At 42.1% G+C, this 20017-nt stretch overlaps 1 protein-coding gene across 2 annotated transcripts in view; it reads right to left on the reverse strand.

Moving 5' to 3' along the window:
* CFAP61 (cilia and flagella associated protein 61) overlaps positions 1-20017 on the reverse strand; it is a 278328-nt gene that overhangs the window by 41453 nt on the left and 216858 nt on the right. The window contains exon 25 of one of the 2 annotated variants that reach the window (XM_029918146.1): positions 18483-18688. The exons of the other annotated variant lie outside the window; for it this stretch is intronic. Within the exon in view, the coding sequence (XP_029774006.1) occupies positions 18483-18688 (206 nt within the window). The remainder of the gene's footprint in view (positions 1-18482; positions 18689-20017) is intronic. 2 annotated transcript variants of the gene reach the window in all.

Genomic DNA, 20017 nt, shown 5'->3' on the forward strand with positions numbered 1-20017 from the left:
GAATCCTAATTCTGAGATAAATTTATTGGAAACTGCCTCTAGATCAGCCTGAGTTATTTGTTCCCATGGATTTGGGGGTGCCTGGCATAATAATAATTTAAAAAAACTACACTCTTGAGTTTCATCATTTTTTGTTAGTGTGTTTCATGTCCTTCCAAGGAAACAGAGCCTCGGGCAAGAATGAAATGTTAAAGTTTTATTTAGGAGGTATAATCCAAAAGCAGTCAGAGTAAAAGGAAGGGGAATGGAAGTCCTGAAAGATGGAGAGCAATGCAGAATTATGCACTATGTGCACCTACTCAGCAGTGCAGGAGGTCTCTGGATGAGCTGTATGGAGATACTGGGCACTGGGACAGTCTATCAGAGGCGGGGAAAGGAGATTTACCATTTCTGGCTCTCTCCTCTCCATGGAGAAGTAGGTCCCTGCACTTCTGCCTTGTGTCACACAGCCTCTTTGACAGTCCCTTGGGAAGCTAGATCCTATGGTCTGTGGCCCAGGGATGTATCCAAGCCTAGAACTGAGTGGAGGAGCTGGAACCCAGGATCAGGGGAACTCGTGAGGCTGGGAGAGCCTAAGGTCCTGTGCCTTGCGGCTGGAGTATGGCCATGCTGACTGTCTGGATGGATGGGCTCATTTTAGGAGCCAGAACATTCTGAGTTCTTCTTCAGGAATATTTCAAAGAGGCAGTAGGAAAGAGAGGGCCCTACTCTCTAAATACCATTACCAACCTATGAGGTGCATGAATCTGGACTTCCCATGACTTTCGCCCTAGGGGGATGCCAGTCTTAGAGAAGGAAACCAACTGACAGGGACAAGAAGCCGAATTCTGACAGGGTTTCATCCTGGCTCTGGGAGGCCCTGGCTCTGGTGCCAACAGTCCTTCTCTGGGTATAATTCTGTCAGACATCCTGGTCTCTTCTGGGATTTCGCTCCATCTGAGCTGGGCTTCCGTCATGTGCAGACAGAGGTTCCTGACTAATGATTATGACTAGGAAGGATATCAACAAAGCCTTTTTAAAAAACCTTTTATCCACTAATAACTTGAAATAAATGTTCTTTTTAAACCCTGAAATAAAAACCGCTTTTCCACTGCAAGTATCTTTCTACTTAGAGTGCCAGGGGCTGACCTGATGCAATAAAGGCCTAGGTTAGCACTTTGGTCCTGCACGTAATTGGAGAAATCAGGGTGGGGTTATATTAGTTTATATATTAAATCCTTGCCAGGACCCCAGCAGCCTTGGACCCTGCATCTGGAATGATCCACTTGCAGATCTGTCCAGAGAGCAATAATTGACCAAATGGGCACCCTTCTAGGGTGCACCGTAGAGGGTTCAATTCGGGGGCCTGGCAAGCCCTGCAGATCCCTGGTGGAGAATCTGTGTTAATATCCTGAATGAATCCTAGCTTTGTTCAATTATCACGTGCAGGAAGCCTACAGCTTGCAGGCGCTGTTTGTCAGCTGGGGCTGCTAGTGGCTGGGAACTAATCATTAAGCCTGCCACAGAGCAGAGAAGCCACCTCCCAGCAGCCCCGCGGCCTCCAGCGTGGTGTATATTTTCCTATTTCACTTGGATTTGCTCCTAATGATTGAACTATAGATTATTAATGCTGTGAGCCTCTGGGATCCCAGCGTGACTGTGCTGGGCTCTATTCTGTGCTCGGAGCCTGCGGCACGTAGCCTGGCCTGGCAGACAGGGCTCCGGCAGCTGTCGGAGCCGCCGGGGCCAAGACTGTGCCGTGGGATCCAACCAGTGGCTCCTATTAGCAGCTGCAGGGACATAGTTGGTGGTATTTGGTGCTCTCTTCTCCCCAAATTATCAGTTAGAGGGAATAATAAGTCACAAAACACAGCTCAGAGTTTGCTGGGTGGGGGACAAAGAGTGTCTGAAGAGCGAAGGAAAAATGGCTGGGGCCATGCTGGGGCTCTGCCATCTGTCGCTGGGCAGAGTTGTCCGGTGTGGGTGCCGGGAATGGCTGCCGGGCAGCGCGCACACAGCCAGGTCTGGGGGTGCACAGGGTCTGCGGCAGCATGACCCCAGGGCAGCACAGCCCTGTGACCTTTTTGTGGAGTATTTCCTCCAGGGCGGGCTCTGAGCTGCAGATTTTCTGTTCATCACCTCGGGAGGCCTTCGCAGCGACCCCAGAAACAGTTAGGAGCCCCCTTTCACAGGTAAGGGAAACAGGAATGGAGTGGCGTGGAAGGTGAGGCCGCACTCATGGCCAAAGTCCGAAGGGCCCCCCAGGGCGTGTTTTCTGAGAAGTGCACTCTTCTTTTGCAGGTTAGCACCACCGGTGAAAACCAGGAGAGCCCCTTTATGCCCCAGTAAGGAACCTGAGGCTGGTGTGATGTCAGGAGCAGGGGTTGAGCCTGTCAGGGCCTGACATGAAGGTCATTCCCAAGGTGGCTGAACGGCAGTGCCCAGGGTAGAGCGTGGTCAGTAGCCGTTGGAAACAGCAAAATCCTCTGCCTGAGTGCACGGCAGCCCAGTGAACTGTGAGGAGACAATGCAGCACCGAACTTGGGGTGTAAATCTGTCTTAGTTTGTCCAGGCTGTCATAACAAAATGCCGCAGTCTGGTATTAAACAACAAAAATGTATTTCTCACAGTTCTGGAGGCTGGAAGTCCAAGATCCGGTACCATGGTCTCCAGGTTTTGATGGTTGTTAGTTTCTGGCAAGACTTCTCCTCCTGGCTTGTAGATGGCTGGTTGTCTTCTCACTGTGTCCTCACATGAAGGAGAGATCGCTCTTTTCCTCATTTTCTAAGGCCCTTCCAAATAAGATCCACGTTTAACGTTGTGACCTCATTTAACCTTAATTACTTCTTGAAGACCCCATCTCCAGATAGTCTTACTAGGGGATTAGGGCTTCAAGGTATGAATTCTGGCGGGCGGGGGGATATCATTCAGTCTACAGCCCTGGGGTTATAGTGGGGTTATCAACTGGGAGAAACCAACAGAGAAGTTAAACAGGGTAAGATTAGAGAATGCTTCAGAAAGGGTGGCTGGGGGTGGATATGGTGGTCTTTGTAATATGAGGGGGCTGTTCAGGCTGGTTATATAATATGTAATAAATGAGTTCTAAAATGTGAAAAAAACGTTCAGTACTTTAAAGGTGTTGCTCCACTGACTTCTCACTTGCATTGATTCTGATGAGGAATCTGTTGTCATTCTTATTTTTATTCCTGTTTTCTCTTTAGCTTTTAAGAATTTCATCATTCAAATGTGACTGTGACTTACCTTGGTGTAATGTTTTTCATGCTTGTGATTCACTGAGCTTCTTTGATTTGTGAGTTTATAGTTTTTATCAAATTTGAAAAAATATTCATTAAATCTTCAGGCCATTTGAAGTTGTCCTATAGCTCACTGACACTCTGCTCATTGTTTTGAATTCTCATTTTCTCTTTGCATATCATTTTGGGTTGTTTCAACTGTTATGTACTCAAGATCAGTACTTTTTTCTTCAGCAAGGTCTAATCTTCATTAATCCCATCCAACATAGTTGTTCATCTCAGACATCATGGTTTTCATTTCTGTAAGTTTGTTTTGGGTCTTACAGATACCTTCTATGTCTCTACTTAACTTTTTGAACACATGGAACACAACTGTATTAGCTTTTAATATGTCTGTCTGCTAATTTTGACATTTGTGTCAGTTCTGGGTTGGTTTCAATCGATTGGTTTTCCTCTTCACGATAGGTTGTATTTTCCCACTTTTTTGGATGCCTTTTGGTTTTTCCCACTACTGAGCAGAGACCATAGTGTGTACTCCACCTGCTGCCCCGTGAATCTGGAGCTTCTCCAAGCTGGCTTGTGGGAACAGGCTTATGTGCACCCTGGGCACTGTGACCTTTAGTCCTTTTGAGTGGTTCTTTCTGGACTTTGGGTAGTTTCCTCATCTGCAAGCACTGTTAAGTACTCAACTGCATTCTCGAAGGGGACCTTCTGCAGATCTCCATGGTGGTCTCTCTGCAGCTGTTTCCTCCTGTACTGGAAACTCCAGCATCCTTGCCCCCCTCCCACTCCAGACTCACAGCTCCACTCCTTAATGCAGGGGTTCACTGGGTTCCACCCCTTTGCCTCGCCCCCCAAACTCTCTCAAGGCAGCAAATGGGTGAAATGCAGGCTGCACCGTATGTGCTTCCAGTCTCTCAGAGTTCACTTCTTTCATTGCCTTATATTCAGTATCTTATTTCATGCCTTTCTTTTTTTTCATTTTGTGCAGTTTTTAGTTGTTTCAAGTAAGAGGGTAAATCTACTTTTTGAATTTTTTTCTCTATTTTATTTTTTTACATGTTTTATTTGAGTATAGAGACTTAAAAAAATGGATGCCAAAACATCTGCCCCTAAGATTTTGGATAAGGGTTTGTTGATCTGTATATAATTAGGGCAAAGTTCATCCTCATTGATATTGGCATAAACCTCAATTTTTAAAATTTTATTTATTTATTTCTTAATGTTTATATAGTTTTGAGAGACACAGAGTGTGAGCAGGGGCTGGGTAGAGAGAGAGGGAGACACAGAACTCAAAGCAGGCTCCAGGCTCCATGATGTCAGCACAGAGCCCAATGCAGGGCTTGAACCCATAAACTGTGATATCATGACCTGAGCAGAAGTCAGACACTTAACCAACTGAGTTAGCCAGGCACCTCTGGGGCATAAACTCACATTTTAAGTGGTATTCTTGATAGCTTTGCAATCTGGGGGAAAGACATCTGGTAAGTTTGATTAGCTAATTATTGGAGATATTGCAGACTAGCTCAGTCAGCTGCATTTCAGACCCTTCTGGACATGACTTAACTAAAATATCACACGCAGAAAAGTGAAAGACTATGTTTCCCACACAGTGGAAATGTGGGTTCTGCATGGGACTGGGTCTAGATTCTGGGTTCTATGTGGGATCAAGCTTCCTCCAAAGAGAAACATCATGCAAAACTTGAGGGTGGATATGAACGCTGGGAGGTAGAGACCCTGCTTCTACTATTTCCCTTGGTTTTCCTGACAAGCCCAGTTATGGTATTGTTTCACATTAGCTGTAAGCAGAACCATATAGGCAAGGAAAAGGCAGGACTTAGGGTACCCATTTTGCTGGTGTGGGCTGTGGCAGACAAGGTGTGGTCACAGAGCTGGTCCTCACTGTGGCAGAGGTCGGTCAGGTATGCAAAGCCATTTTCTAAAACTTTCCTGGAAGTCAGACTAAAGCTTTCTCCAGCCCATTTAAGGAATTTTTATATACTACCCACAACTAGCAGTGCCTTGCTTCTTGTCTGAACTAGCCAGAGAGAATTCTGTTGCCTGCAACTGAACTCTGATAGATTAATCATTGTATGTACTCATAATGAGGCTGACAAGGTGCCTGTCTGAGGAGTAGGAGACATTTGGCTCTGCCATTTCTTGGTTTAGTCATGCATGCTTTACCAGGATTTTCAGCTTGTAGTTTCTTTGGAGGAGTTCTTGTAAATGATCTTGTCCATTTTGTGGAGGCTGGTTTAGTTAAAACCATATAGTATCTGTAAATCCACAGAACCAGATACACAAAAGCTACAATCCATTCCAAAGTTAACTAATAACGTTGATTAATCCCTCTATGCTTGACATCTCCCTGCAGCTCTGGCTGTGTTGGGTCCGTGTAGGGCACACATCCGTCTTTCACATGGCCCAAGAGGATGCCAGTCGGTATCTGTGCTTCAAATACTAATAAAGTATAATTCCTCTCTATTAAAAAACAAAACAAAGCATGAATAGAGGTTCTAATATTTTCTTCCTATACACATGAATTACCTCAGGCATCTCCTGCACTATTTTGTCAGAGAAGAAAAATTATCCTCGTGTTCCATGCAAGCACTCTCTCTAAAGGATGTCACTGCACAATGGAAAACATATTCTTCTGATCCCTGTATAAAGGGAATTCGAGAGCCAAGGGACTGTAGTTCCAGTGTTATTGATGCCAGTGTTTTGGTTGTGACCCATGGCAAGCCCTGCCACTGTGGGTTTCTCATTTCTGAGGCGAGTGTCCTGGTCTGCAGTTAAGGTCTTTCGAAGCACCTTGGTTCCAAGAGAGGCAAGTTGCAGTGTCCGTGAGGTGGTGCGTGTCTTCATTCTAGGAGCAAATGGTAGTGATCCTGCAGCTCTTCTCATCTCAAATAGCATCATCATCTGAAACATGCTCTAGGCAGTGGGATTAGGTATGGGTTTTGTATTCTATTTAGCTTCTAAGATATTTTTCTAAATTTTATTTTCTTAACTTATTAATTTTTATTTTAAGTTTATTTATTTATTTTGGGAGAGAGAGCATATGAGTAGGGGAGGGGCAGAGAGAGAGAGAGAGAGAGAGAGAGGGAGAAACAGAATCTCAAGCAAGTTCTGCACTGTCAGTTCAGAGCCCAATACAGGACTTGAGCTCACAAACTGTGGGACCATGATCTGAAGAGAAGTCAAGAGTAACAAATGAGCGACTCAGGCAGCCCTCTTAACTTTCTATGGTAAGCATGTGTCAGTTTTGTAATGGAAAATACTAAAAAGTAAACAAATACGTACAAAATAATCCTTAAGAAGAAACATAAAAAGATCCAGGCTTAGGAGGGAAGGAATGAGAATGTTTCATGTGTGATGGCTCCATGCCGGCCACTTGGCTTCAAAGCATTTTTTGCAATTGTTAGTTTGCCATAAAAAATTCAGGAAGACTGGCCAGTTTCTTCTCATGGTTCAGTAGAGTGAAAACATTATTCCTGAAATGTATTTATTTTAACAATTCCAATAACAATAGAAGAACCCAGTTGCTTCCTGGAGCTTAGTAAAGAGGTATCTTACTAAAGCAATTTAGTAGCCTTGTAGATAACCATTGGCTTATTAGCTATTATTTTGTACTCATAAATAATAACCTTCAGCCCACATACTGACAGATAAGGAGGAAGAAAATCTATGAAGAACTTTACTCCTGCAGCAAAATTTTGAAAAGTAAAGTGGCATTACAAAGATGCTCAGAGGGACAGAAGTCAGTTCTGAACATACCAATCAGATCTCCTGAACCCCAAACCAAGATCTGCAATCTGATAATACGATAGGATGTTAGTAATTGAGATTGCCAAGCATAACTAGTGAGGAGATGGTAGGCCAGCTGGGGTTTGGCCGGGTGGGCTGTCCACAAGCATAATTGGGTTGGAAGGGCATATGCCGTGTCCCTTGCTTTGCCTACACTGTGACCAAATACCCCAGAGAGTTTGCCTGCTTTATCCCTTCTCTCATGCTGCCCTCTCTCCTCATCTGTTTGCCTTTGGAAGTCTTCTTCCCAGTTGACCCCACAGAAGCTGGTATAGACAGAAATCACTTCCTCCTTCTACTCACTGGCCCTTCACTGACCACCCATTGTTAGTACCATATCTGTATGTCAGAGGCTCACAACCAATGGGGTTGGTGATTACCATTTTAGGAATAGATTTCCATAAACAGGCCCAACACTGCCAATTACAAATTCCATGAATGTGACTGGTCTGCAATATCCCTATCCAACAGGACTTTTTGCAATGATAGAAATCATGTATTCTGTGCTGTACAGTGTGGTAGCCACTAGCCACAGGTGAAATATGGCAAGCATGACTGCAGTACTGAACTTTGAATTTTATTTAGTCTTTTTATCCATAAAGTTTAAGTAGTCACATCTGGCAATTGTCTATCCTTTTGGACAGTGCATGTCTAAGGTGTCTGTGACTCTTGACAATGTGTGGAACAATTTTCCAAAGCAATTTTTAAAACTATATGATATTAGATTCTAGAGCTTCTTTGTAGTTCAAACAGTTCATAGCTTCAATTTTAAATGACATTCTGAATCTATCTGGTTGCTTTTGGTGCAAGTGGTTCAAAATGAAATGTCTTTAAGTATTGCTTCTATAGAAACATTGGATCCATTCCTTTGCTATAAAGTACCCTGGGAGGTACGCTATTGAGTCCAGTCTTCATACATTTCTGATTGAAAGCACCTAATTTCACACTTATTTAATCCTAGATAATGACCTCTCCCTGAGACATTTTTTTCCTCAGAGTAGGACTCTGAAAAAAGAATATGAAATCTCATAGGTACCCCCAAATACATAAATTTAAAAACAAAATATCGCAAATGAATACATTAATTCAATTTAAAAAACATTTGTTAACTTGAATTTTTAAAAGAAACACTAAATTCTCCTAGATTTACATTAATTTTAAGGGACAAGGAATATTGCATAAAAAGCTGAAAGTATCTTTCTTTCCATAAAGGCTAATATGGACTTGTAGCAAGCATGAGCACTTGAATTAAATTACAGCACTTTGCACTTTCATCATACTTTACATTTTAAAATACGTTCATATCACCATCTACTTTTACCTTGTGATGTGGGAAAATTTATCATAAATTATATCTCTGGTTCATAGATGAGGAAATTGATGCTCGGTGAGGTAAGATGGTTTGCTCAAGTTCACAAAACTAATAAACATCAATGCAAGAACCGAACCCTCTGTCCTAGCCTAGTGTCCTTTGCACTCTAAGGAGAGAGGAGTAACAATTCACTTTTAAGCACTGTCAAAATTTTGAGCTAAATTCTCTTAGAATATATACCAAGACTACACAGGCATAGCATGACAAAGATGACGGCAGGAGAGTGGTTATGGAGAGGGGGCTACAGATAACCTGGCTGTGGTGGTCTTTCCACAAGAGATTTCCTTGTTTTTATAAAGCCTGGTGAAATGTCTAAATTTTTTTATTTTTTAAAGCGTTTATTCAGTTTGGAGAGAGAGAGAGAGAGTGCGAGCAGGGGAGGGGCAGAAAGAGAAGGAGACACAGAATCTAAAGCAGGCTCCAGACTTTGAGCTGTTGGCACAGAGTCCAACATGGGGCTCGAACTCATGAACCATAAGATTATGACCTGAGCCAAAGTCAGCCGCTTAACTGACTGACCCACCCAGGTGCCCCAAAAGTTTGCATTTTTAAGTAATATTGTGGATGTGGTCTAACAGACATGTGCATGTTATGTCTTACACTTTGCTCTGCTTTATTCATGTACGGTTCACATGCATCAGTCTTTTGGGATGCAGGGTCATCCCTGCTCTGAAACTGTCTCTGCACATATTAATGTGTGATTTAAACATACACATTCCCTTTCAGAGAATGAGAGCACTGGTTTTCTTTTATAGTAGGGAGACTATCAAGTTCTTCTGTTTTATGAGGTAATAATGGCCACTTGGAAGGCGTGCTACAGGACTATGGGAGTTCACATTGAATAAGGGGGGTAGAGAGATTTGGGAGAGTGACCAGTTAATAGATAAGAGCTCCTATCTCTCATCTCATATGCTAGATTGATGTTAATGTGTACTGAGTTTGCTGGCTTTAAAGTCTCATGAATAAAAGCCTTTAACATTAAAAAATACTTGGCCGTGAGAAGAGGTACTCACTTCTCTTTCATTCATTCACAGGCAGTACCCTCAAGGCAAAGATTCTAACTAACATGAATGAGACCAGGACACTAGAAATAATAATTTATACCTTCCCGTGAAAAACTAGGAGTTTCTCCCCTAAGGTCAGAACAAGACAAAGATGTCCACTCCCATCACTTTATTCAACACAGTAGTGGAAGCTCTAGCCACAGCAATCAGATAAGAAAAAGGAATAAAAAGTATCCAAATTGGTAAGGAAAAAATAAAACTTTCATTATTTATAGATGACAAGACACTCTGTAGAGAAAACCTTAAAGACTACACCAAAAAAACTACTAGAACTGATAAATGAATTCAGTAAAGCCACAGGATAAAAAAATTAATGTATGGAAATCTGTTGCATTTCTATACACCAATATGGAATAACAGTAAGAGAAATTAAGAAAACAATTCCATTTATAATTGCACCCAAAATAATAAAATACCTAGGAATAAACTTAACCAAGGAGGTGAAAGACCTGTGCTCTGAAAATGCTGATGAAAGGTACTGAAGAGGACACAAACAAATGGAAAGATATTCCATGCTCACGAATGGAACAAATATTGTTAAAATGTTCATACTACCCAAAACAATCTGCGATGCAATCCCTATCAAAACACCAACAACATATTTTTACAGAACTAGAAGAATCCTAAAATTTGTATGGAACCGCAAAAGATCCCAAATAGCCAAAGCAATCTTGAAAAAGAAGAAAACTGAAGGCATCATAATCCCAAATTTCAAGATATACTACAAAGCTGTAGTAATCAAAATGGTATGGTACTGCATAAAACTAGACACACAGACCAATAAACAGAATAGAGAGCCCAGAAATAAATCCTTCCTTTTGTGGTCAGTTAATCTATGACAGTGGAGGCAAGAATACACAATGGGAAAAAGACAAACAAATGACGTAGGGAAACTGGACAGCTACATGCGAAACAATGAAACTAGACCACTTTCTTACACCATACACAAAAATGAATTCAAGATGGATTAAAGACCTAAACTTAAGACCTGACACCATAAAATTCCTAGAAGAAAACATACACAGTAATCTATTTGACATCAGCTGTAGAAATATTTTTCCAGATATGTCTCCTTTGCCAAGGGAAACAAAAGCAAAATTAAACTTTTGGGACTATAACAAAATAAAAACTTTTGCACAGTGAAGAAAACCATCAAAAAATAAACATCACCAAAATAAAAAGGTAACCTACTGAATGGGGGAAGATATTTGCAAATGATATATTTGACAAGGGATTAATATCCAAAATATATAAAGAATTTATAACTCAATACCAAAAAATTCCAATTAAAAAATGGGCAGAGGACATGAACAGACATTTTTACAAAGAAGACTTACTGATGGCCATCAGACAAGAAAACATACTTATTATCCCTCATCATCAGGGAAATGCAAATCAAAACCACAAGGATATACCACTTCATACCTGTCAGAATGACTGCAATAAAAAAGTCAAGAAATAGGGTCACCTGGATGGCTCAGTTGGTTGGGTGTCCTACTTTTGATTTTGGCTCCGGTCATGATCTCATGTTTTGTACGACTGAGCCACACAATGGCACAGAGCCTCCTTGGGATTCTCTCTCTCTCCCTCTTCCACTGTCTCTCTCTCTCAAAATAAATAAATAAATAAACAGGTTTTAAAAAGTCAAATAATAACAAAGTGTTGGAAAGGATGTGGAGAAAAAGAAACCCTCAGGTTTGTTAGGTACTGTTGGGAATGCAAGCTGGTGTGGCCACTGTGGAAAACTGTATAGAGGTTCTTCAAGAAATTGAAAATAGAATTATCATATGATCCAGCATTTCCACTATTGGGTATTTACCCAAAGAAAACAAAAACCCTAAGTTGAAGAGATATATACACCCTTACATTTACTGCAGCATATAGAAGCAGCCCATGCCCATCCATAGATGAATGGATAAATATGCGTTATACACACACACACACACACACACACACACACACACTGGAAGTCATGGGTATGTGATATATAACATGGAGAATATAGTCAATAATACTGTAGTAACTTTGTACGGTGACAGCCAGTAATTAGACTTACTGTGGGGGTGACTTCATAACGTGCAGAAATATAGAATCACTATGATGTACCCCTGAAACTAACAGGGTATTGTATGCCAGTTGTGCTTTAAAAAAAAAAGCTACAAACTTTACACAAAGCTCTATGATGTTCATTTTTTTTAACATTCATTCGTTGTTCTTTTTTAATCTTTTTCTTCTTTTTTTTTTTTTTTTTTTTGAGAGAGAGAGAGAGCGCGAGCAGGGGAGGCTCAGAGAGAGAGGGCAATACAGAATCCGAAGCAGGCTCCAGGCTCTGAGCTGTCAGCACAGAGCTTGACACGGGGCTCGGACCCATGAACTGCGAGATCATGACCTGAGTTGAAGTCGGACACTTAACTGACTGAGCCACCCAGGCGCCCCGATTTTTAACATTCATTCTTGCATGTGTAAATGAGTGTAATTATTATTTTTGGCATGCTTATGTGAAGGGACATGTGCTGGCTACTTTAGGATGGTTCAAACCAATTTCATCCCAGGAAGGGTTAGTTCTACACAAATGTCACAGTGGGAAGGAAGGAAGTGGTATATACTAGAAAAAAAACCTGGTCTTTATTCAGAGCAATATTACAAATGAAAATGGACATATACTGTGCCACATGGAATTTGGTCTCCTCATTGCCTATACTTCCAAATCTAAGACTGACTGTCTCAGTAACAAGGGATATTCAAAAATGTGGGTTCCACTTCATAAGCTATATGATCATATGAGAAACAGCACTGGGCAGGAAGCTGCCTGTTAGAGTAAGGGGGGCAGGGCACGACTGATGAGGAGCCCTGGACAGAGCGTGTGAGCATGCCTGTTTGAAATCACCTTTAAGCGGGTGGAGAAAAAGACTAATTACATGAAGCAAAATGAAGAGAATGGACTTTGATTTCAGCAAATAATCTGAAAAAAGAATCATATTTATAAGGCTATCAAATGGAACTGCTACTCGCTGAAATGAAGCAGACAAGCAGAAACCCTTTAAGCACTCTACACAAAGGCAGGTGGCTGACTTGGTAAGTGGCCAACAGGGAAGTTTGCATTTTGGAAGAACCGTTATCCAGCAATTTTTAGGTACATAGAAAGAAAAAAAAATTAACAAACTGAAGTGGGCAGTCATCATATTTTAGGGAATTTTGATAAACCTGGGAAATTGGGCACCTAGAATTGTGTGTGACTTTCTACTGGACAGGATTAAGTAACTCTAATTGGAGTCTAATAAGTGAATCCGGAGACAATGCATGTTGGCAGTGTCCTGCCACACAGCTCCAGAGACAGAGACTGCACGAGGCAGCTTTCCTGAGGAAGTAAGTTCTGGAGCTTCATAGTTCAAAAGGTAATGGCAGCCTTTTAAAGGGCTTGCTCAAATCCCATTTAGAATATTGTGCACAGCGGCACTTACCCGCTAAAAATAGGCCATTCGAGTGTTCCGGGAAGTGTGGTGGGCAGCGGTGCTCACTGGAGGAGAGGGCCATGTGAGGGCAGTCTTTGAGAGCTGAGCATGTTAAGATGTGAAAAGAGGTGATTTAATCAAGGTTTGCGAGCGTCTGATGGGCTCACACAAAGAAGCTAGGGCAAGGCCTCTTCACGACGTGAGGAAAAACGATGCTACAGGCTGTTAATTAACGCTGGGGGAGGGATTTGGTAGGCAAGGCCCTGTTTTTGCAGGGCCATTCAGAAGTGGGGTAAATGAAGTTGAGGCAGCGTTAAGAAAGAAGGCACGAGACACGCCTGGTTAGAGCCCTACGGCAGAGACTTCTCGGGAAGCAGCCTTGGCCTGGCTTTCCCCTCCATCCCGGGTCCCTATTTTGCGACTGCTCACCACCCTCTCCAAAGCTTCTCCCCGCTGAGTCTCGAGGAAGGAACAGTATCAGCAGGGTGGAAGGGGCTGCTCATCCTAAACACCGCCACAAGACTCAGCAGGCAGGGGACTGCCAGGTTTGTGATAGGCATATGTATGCTTGCACATGCGACGCTGCAGGACACAAGTGCTTCTAAGGGGAAGAGTGCATTCTAGTCACACATTTGTTAAATGACTTTAAATGCTGAAATGAGCTCCACTCTTTTTCCAAAGTAGTAAACCAAGCCACTGATGAATTTATATGTCTTACACACACACACACACACACACACACACACACACGCATGCATGCACACAGGCACACTCACGTACACACACAGAGTCACTGGTGGTGCGTTTGGTGGGTTTGTTCTTTTCATTGTTAATGGTTTGTACTGGCACTCCAAGCTGAAAACAAAGAATAAAATATAGGTGGAATTCAAGCCATCCTGGGCCCCAGACCCGCAGCTGCACTGCCGTCCTCTGGCAGTGTATCATGGTGGCTGACTGCTCAGCCACCACCACGTGTCCCCAAGTAGCTCCAAGCAAGCCCCTCCATGGGCAGCCAGAGTCACTGCCTGTGAGGCTTCGACTGTTATAGCAATCTGGCCCTGTGGCTGCCACCATTCCTGCTGGCAACGCCAGTGCCCGGTCTGTCTTGGCCCTTGATGGGGGCGAGAATAGGTAGGGGGAAGTGAAGAGAAAGGATCCTGAGGGTTTCCTTGAACCCAAGGAGGAACCTGATCTTGGCATCATGTCTGTCTTGCAGAGGATGAAGTGGTTAGTTGATGGTCAGCACCCTGCCCCCCCTGCCCCCGGCATGGAGGATGGTATCCCCAGATGCGGTAGATGGAAACTGGCCTGGATTGGAAGAAGAGATACTGCCGGTGCTGCTGAGGTCAGGGAAACAATTGGTAATCATGCTGCGGCCAAAATAAGCTAAACCATTTGCCCTGCCTGCTTGCGAAGAGCCTTGCCAGTCTGTCTGACAACAGGCAGGGCAGGCAGCGGTGGGCCAAGAATTAGCAGTGGGGCCTGGCAGCGTTTCATGGCACTTGAAAAGAATGTGGCCGCAGCTGCACTACATGCTAACACACATATGGGAGTGACTGACGAGGCGCGGCGATGCCCGTGATACATCCCGTTCGCACGCGCTTAGTGACCGCCGATGATCCACCACCATCCTCCCATCTACCTTGCTTCTTTCTTACAGACGTCAGCTGGCACATGTCAAAATGGCACGTTCTAGTGTTGTCTCATTTTGCCATCCCAAATGCTCACTCTTTGCAAATCAAATTAACTTTTAAAATTATTACTATCATCAGTTAACAGCTGTGCCCCAACTAGTGGTCCCAAGCTTACAAAGTCTTTCTGTTCCAACACCACCTTCTCAGGGAAAAACAAATCAGCCAGGGCTTTTGAATTCAGCCGAACATGAAAACATTTTCTTTTCAGAAAAGACCTTTAACATATTGATCCCCAACAAGTAAAAATGTTCTTTAATAATCAACTGATTGCCCACTAATTCAAATATTTTGGGTAAAATTAAAGCAATAATAAAATCCTATGCACAAGCTAAGGAACAAATGTGTTCATTTTCTAAATTTTGTGTTTTTCTTTATTTTAAATAAATATTGGAGTCACGTCTACACAGGTTTGAGGGAAAGTGTATGATCAAGAAATTTGATAACTTAGGGGAACCTGGGTGGCTCAGTTGGCTGGGTATCGGACTCCTGATTTCAGCTCAGGTCATGATCTCATGGTTCATGAGATTGAGATCTGCATCAGGCTCTGGGCTAACAGCACCAAGCCTATTTGGGATTCTCTCTCTCTGCCCCTCCCTGCTGGTGTGCTCTCTCTCTCCCTCTCTCCTAATCTCTCTCCCTCTCTCTCTCTCCCTCTCCCTCTGCCCCTTTCTCTCTCTCTCTCTGTCTCAAAATAAACATTAAAAAATATAAAGAAATTTGATACTTTACCAAATTTGATATTATACCAAAATATAATTTATACTTAGAAGCATATAGGAAGATATTATCAAACACAAAAGGTTTCAGGAAAAACAACAAAAATCCAAGCATGCTATAAATGCTTAGCAAGCCAGTAATAAAAAGAAACTTTTTTTAAAAAGTAGGCTCCATGGCTACTGGCTCCAGAGTCCAAAGTGGGGCTTGAGCTCATGACCCTGAGATCAAGACCTGACCCTGAGATCAAGAGTCAGACACTTAACTCATTGAGCCACCCAAGTGCCCCCCTACCAAAAAAACGTTCTTATCTGGATAAAGGGCATCCACAAATATACATATGGCAAATGTCATACACTTAATATTGAACACATTCCTTTTAAGGTTAAGAATGAGGCAAGGGTGCCATTCCTCACTACTTCTGTCCTACCTTTTACTGCAAAGTTCACCCACTGTAGAAAATAAGAAAAAGAAACAAGAGTTACAAAGATTGGAAAGGAAAAAACAGACTTTCATTATTTGCAGATAATATAATTTTTCTGTGTGGAAAATCTAAAACAATACATAGAGACATTATTTAAATAAATAAGGGAGTTTAGCAAATTTGTAGAAGCAAATCATATATAAAGTGTATTTCTTCACTATATAGCAGTAATCAATTAGAAAATATTCTTTACAACAGAAACAAAAAAAACCACTTTGGATTATATCAAACAAAAAAAGAAAGCCATCATGGAGAAATTTTTAAGTCCTCTTGAAAAATGTTAAAGAGACCTAAATAAATCAAGACCTATAATATGTTATATTATAACACATGGGCTTAATATCAAAGATGTCACTTCTCACCGAATTGATCTAAGGCTCAATACATTTCCTATCAAATCAAGCCTCACAAGTACTATTGGAAGAGCAAAGGGACAAAAATATCCAAAATACCCTGAAGAAGATGAGATTACATTAAAATTAAGAACAATTTTAATTCTGTTAATTGACACTATAAAGTGAAAAGACAAGCCTCAAAATGTTAAAAATACATAACTGAATTTGTATCCAGAGAATAAAATAACTCCTGAGGATGAGTAAAAAGACAAACCAAAACAAAAATGGACAAACATCACATACAGGCATTTCCCAGAAACTATCATGAGTGGCCCATGAACAAATGAAAAGGCACTGAGTCGTGTTACCAAATAGGGCAGGGAAATTAAAACCACAGGAAGATACCTTTTCACACCATCACAAAGGCCATATTTTATTTTATTTTATTCTAAAGTTTATTTATTTTGAGAGTGTGAGAGAGAGCATGAGCATGTGAAAGTAGGGGAGGCGCAGACAGAGATGGAGAGAGAGAATCCCAAGGAGTCTCCATGCAGTCACCACAGAGCCCAATTCAGGGCTCGATGCCACCAATCTCGAGATTGTTACTTGAGCCAAGATCAAGTGTTGGACGCTTAACTGACTGAGCCGCCTAGGCACCCCACAAAGGCCCCGTTTTATTTCATTTTATTTTTTTAAGTTTATTTATTTTGAGAGAGAACACATGTGAGCATTGAGTGCAGAAGGGATACGGAAAGAGAGGGAGAGAGAATTCCAATGACCCTGAGATCATGATCTGAACTGAAACCAAGATTTGGGTACCTAACCTGACTGAGCCCCTCAAGTGTCCCACAAAGGCCACAGTTTCAAGTCTAACAGTGCCACAGATTGACAAGGCTACAGAGATATTCCATATACTGCTGGAGGGAGTTTACAACTACTTTGGGGAAAATTTCAGCACCATCCAGTACACCCAAGAGAAGTTCTCACACATGAGGTGTGCCCAAAATGCCCAAAACATTGTTTCTAATGGCACTAATTTAGGAACAGTGTAAATATCAAACAGATGAATGAACTGGAAAGTTGTGTGAGGGAGTATTATACAGCAGGGAAAACAAATGAACTTCAGCTCCATACATCACATGAATGGGCCTCAGAAATGGTGCTGCATGGAGTGTTGACTTTCTCTAGCTGGCCACAGAATTGATTAAAAAGTAAGCAAGACTAATTTATTATTTAGGAAGTCATATATGTGTGGTACACCTTTAAAACAAGGGTTGGCCCGGCACTTGCTTTGGTATGAAGCTTTACTGGGACACGGCCACATCCATGTGTTTGCGTTTGTCGGTGGCTGCTTTCACACTACAACAGCAAAGTTGAGTACTTGTGATGAGGTTGTATGGCCCACAGAGCTGAAAATATTTACTATGTCACCCTTTACAGAGAAAGTTTGCTGTTCCCTGCTTTACAGGAAAGAAGGAGATGATTAGCCAAGCCTCAGGGTAATTGTCACCTCCCAGGACACAGAGCAGGTGTGATGAGAGAGGGCCTTTAACATCTTGAAGCAAGGAATTATTAACAAAGGTGGGAGGAACATAGAATTCTAGTACTATTATTCCTTAAAGTGTACATATGTGTTTTATAGACTTTTTTGTTTGTATGATGTATTCTGCATTTAAAAATATTTTTTAGGAGGAAAGAGAGATTGTCTCTGATCCTAGCAGTCACACCCATGGGTATTGAGGACCCTGAAATTCTGTGACTTTTGTTCTACATCGGTATCTGGTACTGGCTCTTGTTTTCTGTAAAGAAGGAGGTTCTCCTAACCTTTCTAAGCAATAGACTATGTCCAGAAGTAAAAAGCCTCCCCCTTTGCCTGAGCACATGCTACGAAGAAGGGTGGGGTCTCAAAGAGCCTGTCTGTGGTTATGGAATTCCCACCAGGACCAAGTGTTTCCATATCCTGCTCCCAAATCTACCTCTTTGATTTCTGACTTCTCTTGGCAGCCCATTGTTGAAAGGGACTCGAGTATCATCTCACCTGGGCCTGGCTGTGGTGTGAAGCCTGTGCTTGGATGCATCTGAGATCCAGGCCTGCGCATGGCCATGGCGACCACGTGTGGACACATCAAGAGTCCATGTGACTCTCTGCTCTCCGGACAATGCTAGTGGTCAGATATTCTTTGGTATGTTAGAATAAGATTTCTGCCACTCTAGTTTCTCTGTGGGTCCCCGTTTTGCTTTCTGGTGAATTCCAAACCACATCCTTCATGCACAAGACATTATAAATGTTGGCATTTCTCTTTAGCAAAGTGTAATGCCCAACTTACCTGTAGAGATCTGGGATCAGTTTGTCATCATACCGAGCACACAAGTTGTTGAGAAGTTGCTCATGTTGACCAAACAAGCGGATGTAGTTGGAAGCAGGGAAAGGCTCTTTAGAAAGGCACGTGATGGTCTCCACCATTCTATACTTGTTAACATGTATTCGGAAGTAAGTCCCATTTTTTGCATCACCTGTTACTATTTCTGAACCCTGGTCAGAGTGGGGTGGTGGAGGGGGAGGTGGCAGGGAGACAAGGGGGGAATCAGAAAAACAGCATTAGAAATGTTTCTGGACTTTGGGAACTTTATTATAGCTATTAATTTTTTAAATATAACAGGTTACATCTTATCACATGTTGCAAATAACAGATATTGACTAAACTCAACAGAAACTAACCCTGTGTCAAAAACTGTATACTTGGACTTACTGACTAAATGTTCCTCAGGATATTTTAAACTGTGATTGCATTGTTCTCCATTTCAAAATCAGTTGCTGGGTTACAACCAAATCTCTACTATTCAATACCTTGCATAGTTAGTATAAGGAATTGGGTTATTCTCTTCAATGAGGTGTGTTAAGACTGTTTATTTTGTAAATTTTATCACAGCACGATTTGGAAAAAAACCTCTTAGTCAAAAGTGATTAAAAAGAATTTCAGTTTTGTAACGTTTATGTAAGTAAAAGAAACAAGTGAAAAGTGAATCCTTGCAAGCTGGCTTTGGGGATGTTCAGATATTTGGTCAGGAAGAAGGTTCCCAGGAAGAAGGTTCAAGTTTATGGGAAGTATACCTACATGTTCTACAGGCTACTTGTTAGTTTGTAAGTTGCTAAAGGTACGGATTCATGGCTTTATGCCCCCTAGAAGCCGGCTAAAACTGTCTCATGAACCCAGATGAAAAGGAAAGATGCCACTCGATAAGTCCCATGTCACAACCACTTTTTGTATTTCAGCCCCTAATGGCTACTGACCTACCAACCAGAGATAGGCTCCCCGCCAGCTCAGGAAACCAAACAGAACCTTCAGTGGAAAAACATGGGTTCTTTTGGTGGTGGCTGAACCTTACTTTGCCCTTAGAATCTGAACTTAGTGCACAGTTACATTCAATAAAGTTTTCCTGAGTGCATATAGATTTAAGCTTTTGCTCTGAACTTCAATATGGCATTTTAGAAATCCAAGGCAAGTTAGACTACACAGATTCCAAACATTTACTTGGTCCTGGACATCCCCTGGGGATTCTGTCTAAACAAGGACACATGGTTTAACTGAATTTTTAAATAAATCGAAACAACTGGTGGGTGTTTGGGCATCACATGGTGAAACCCTAGGGAGGAATCAGCCAATGGAAAAGGCATAGGGTGAGAAATGTCAGGTAAACCCTGAGCCAACCCCACGTATGTGTGTGAAACTGGGTATTTAGGGGTCTGGGAGAGAGCAGATACAGCTTTGGACAGTGTTTGGGGTTGGCATCTTAAGGGATGGTCCTTAAATGGTCCATTACTCAAAGAGATAGATGGATACCGACAGGAAATCTACCTCCA

Source organism: Suricata suricatta, chromosome 12, assembly GCF_006229205.1.
Source record: "Suricata suricatta isolate VVHF042 chromosome 12, meerkat_22Aug2017_6uvM2_HiC, whole genome shotgun sequence".
Lineage (NCBI taxonomy): Eukaryota > Metazoa > Chordata > Mammalia > Carnivora > Herpestidae > Suricata > Suricata suricatta.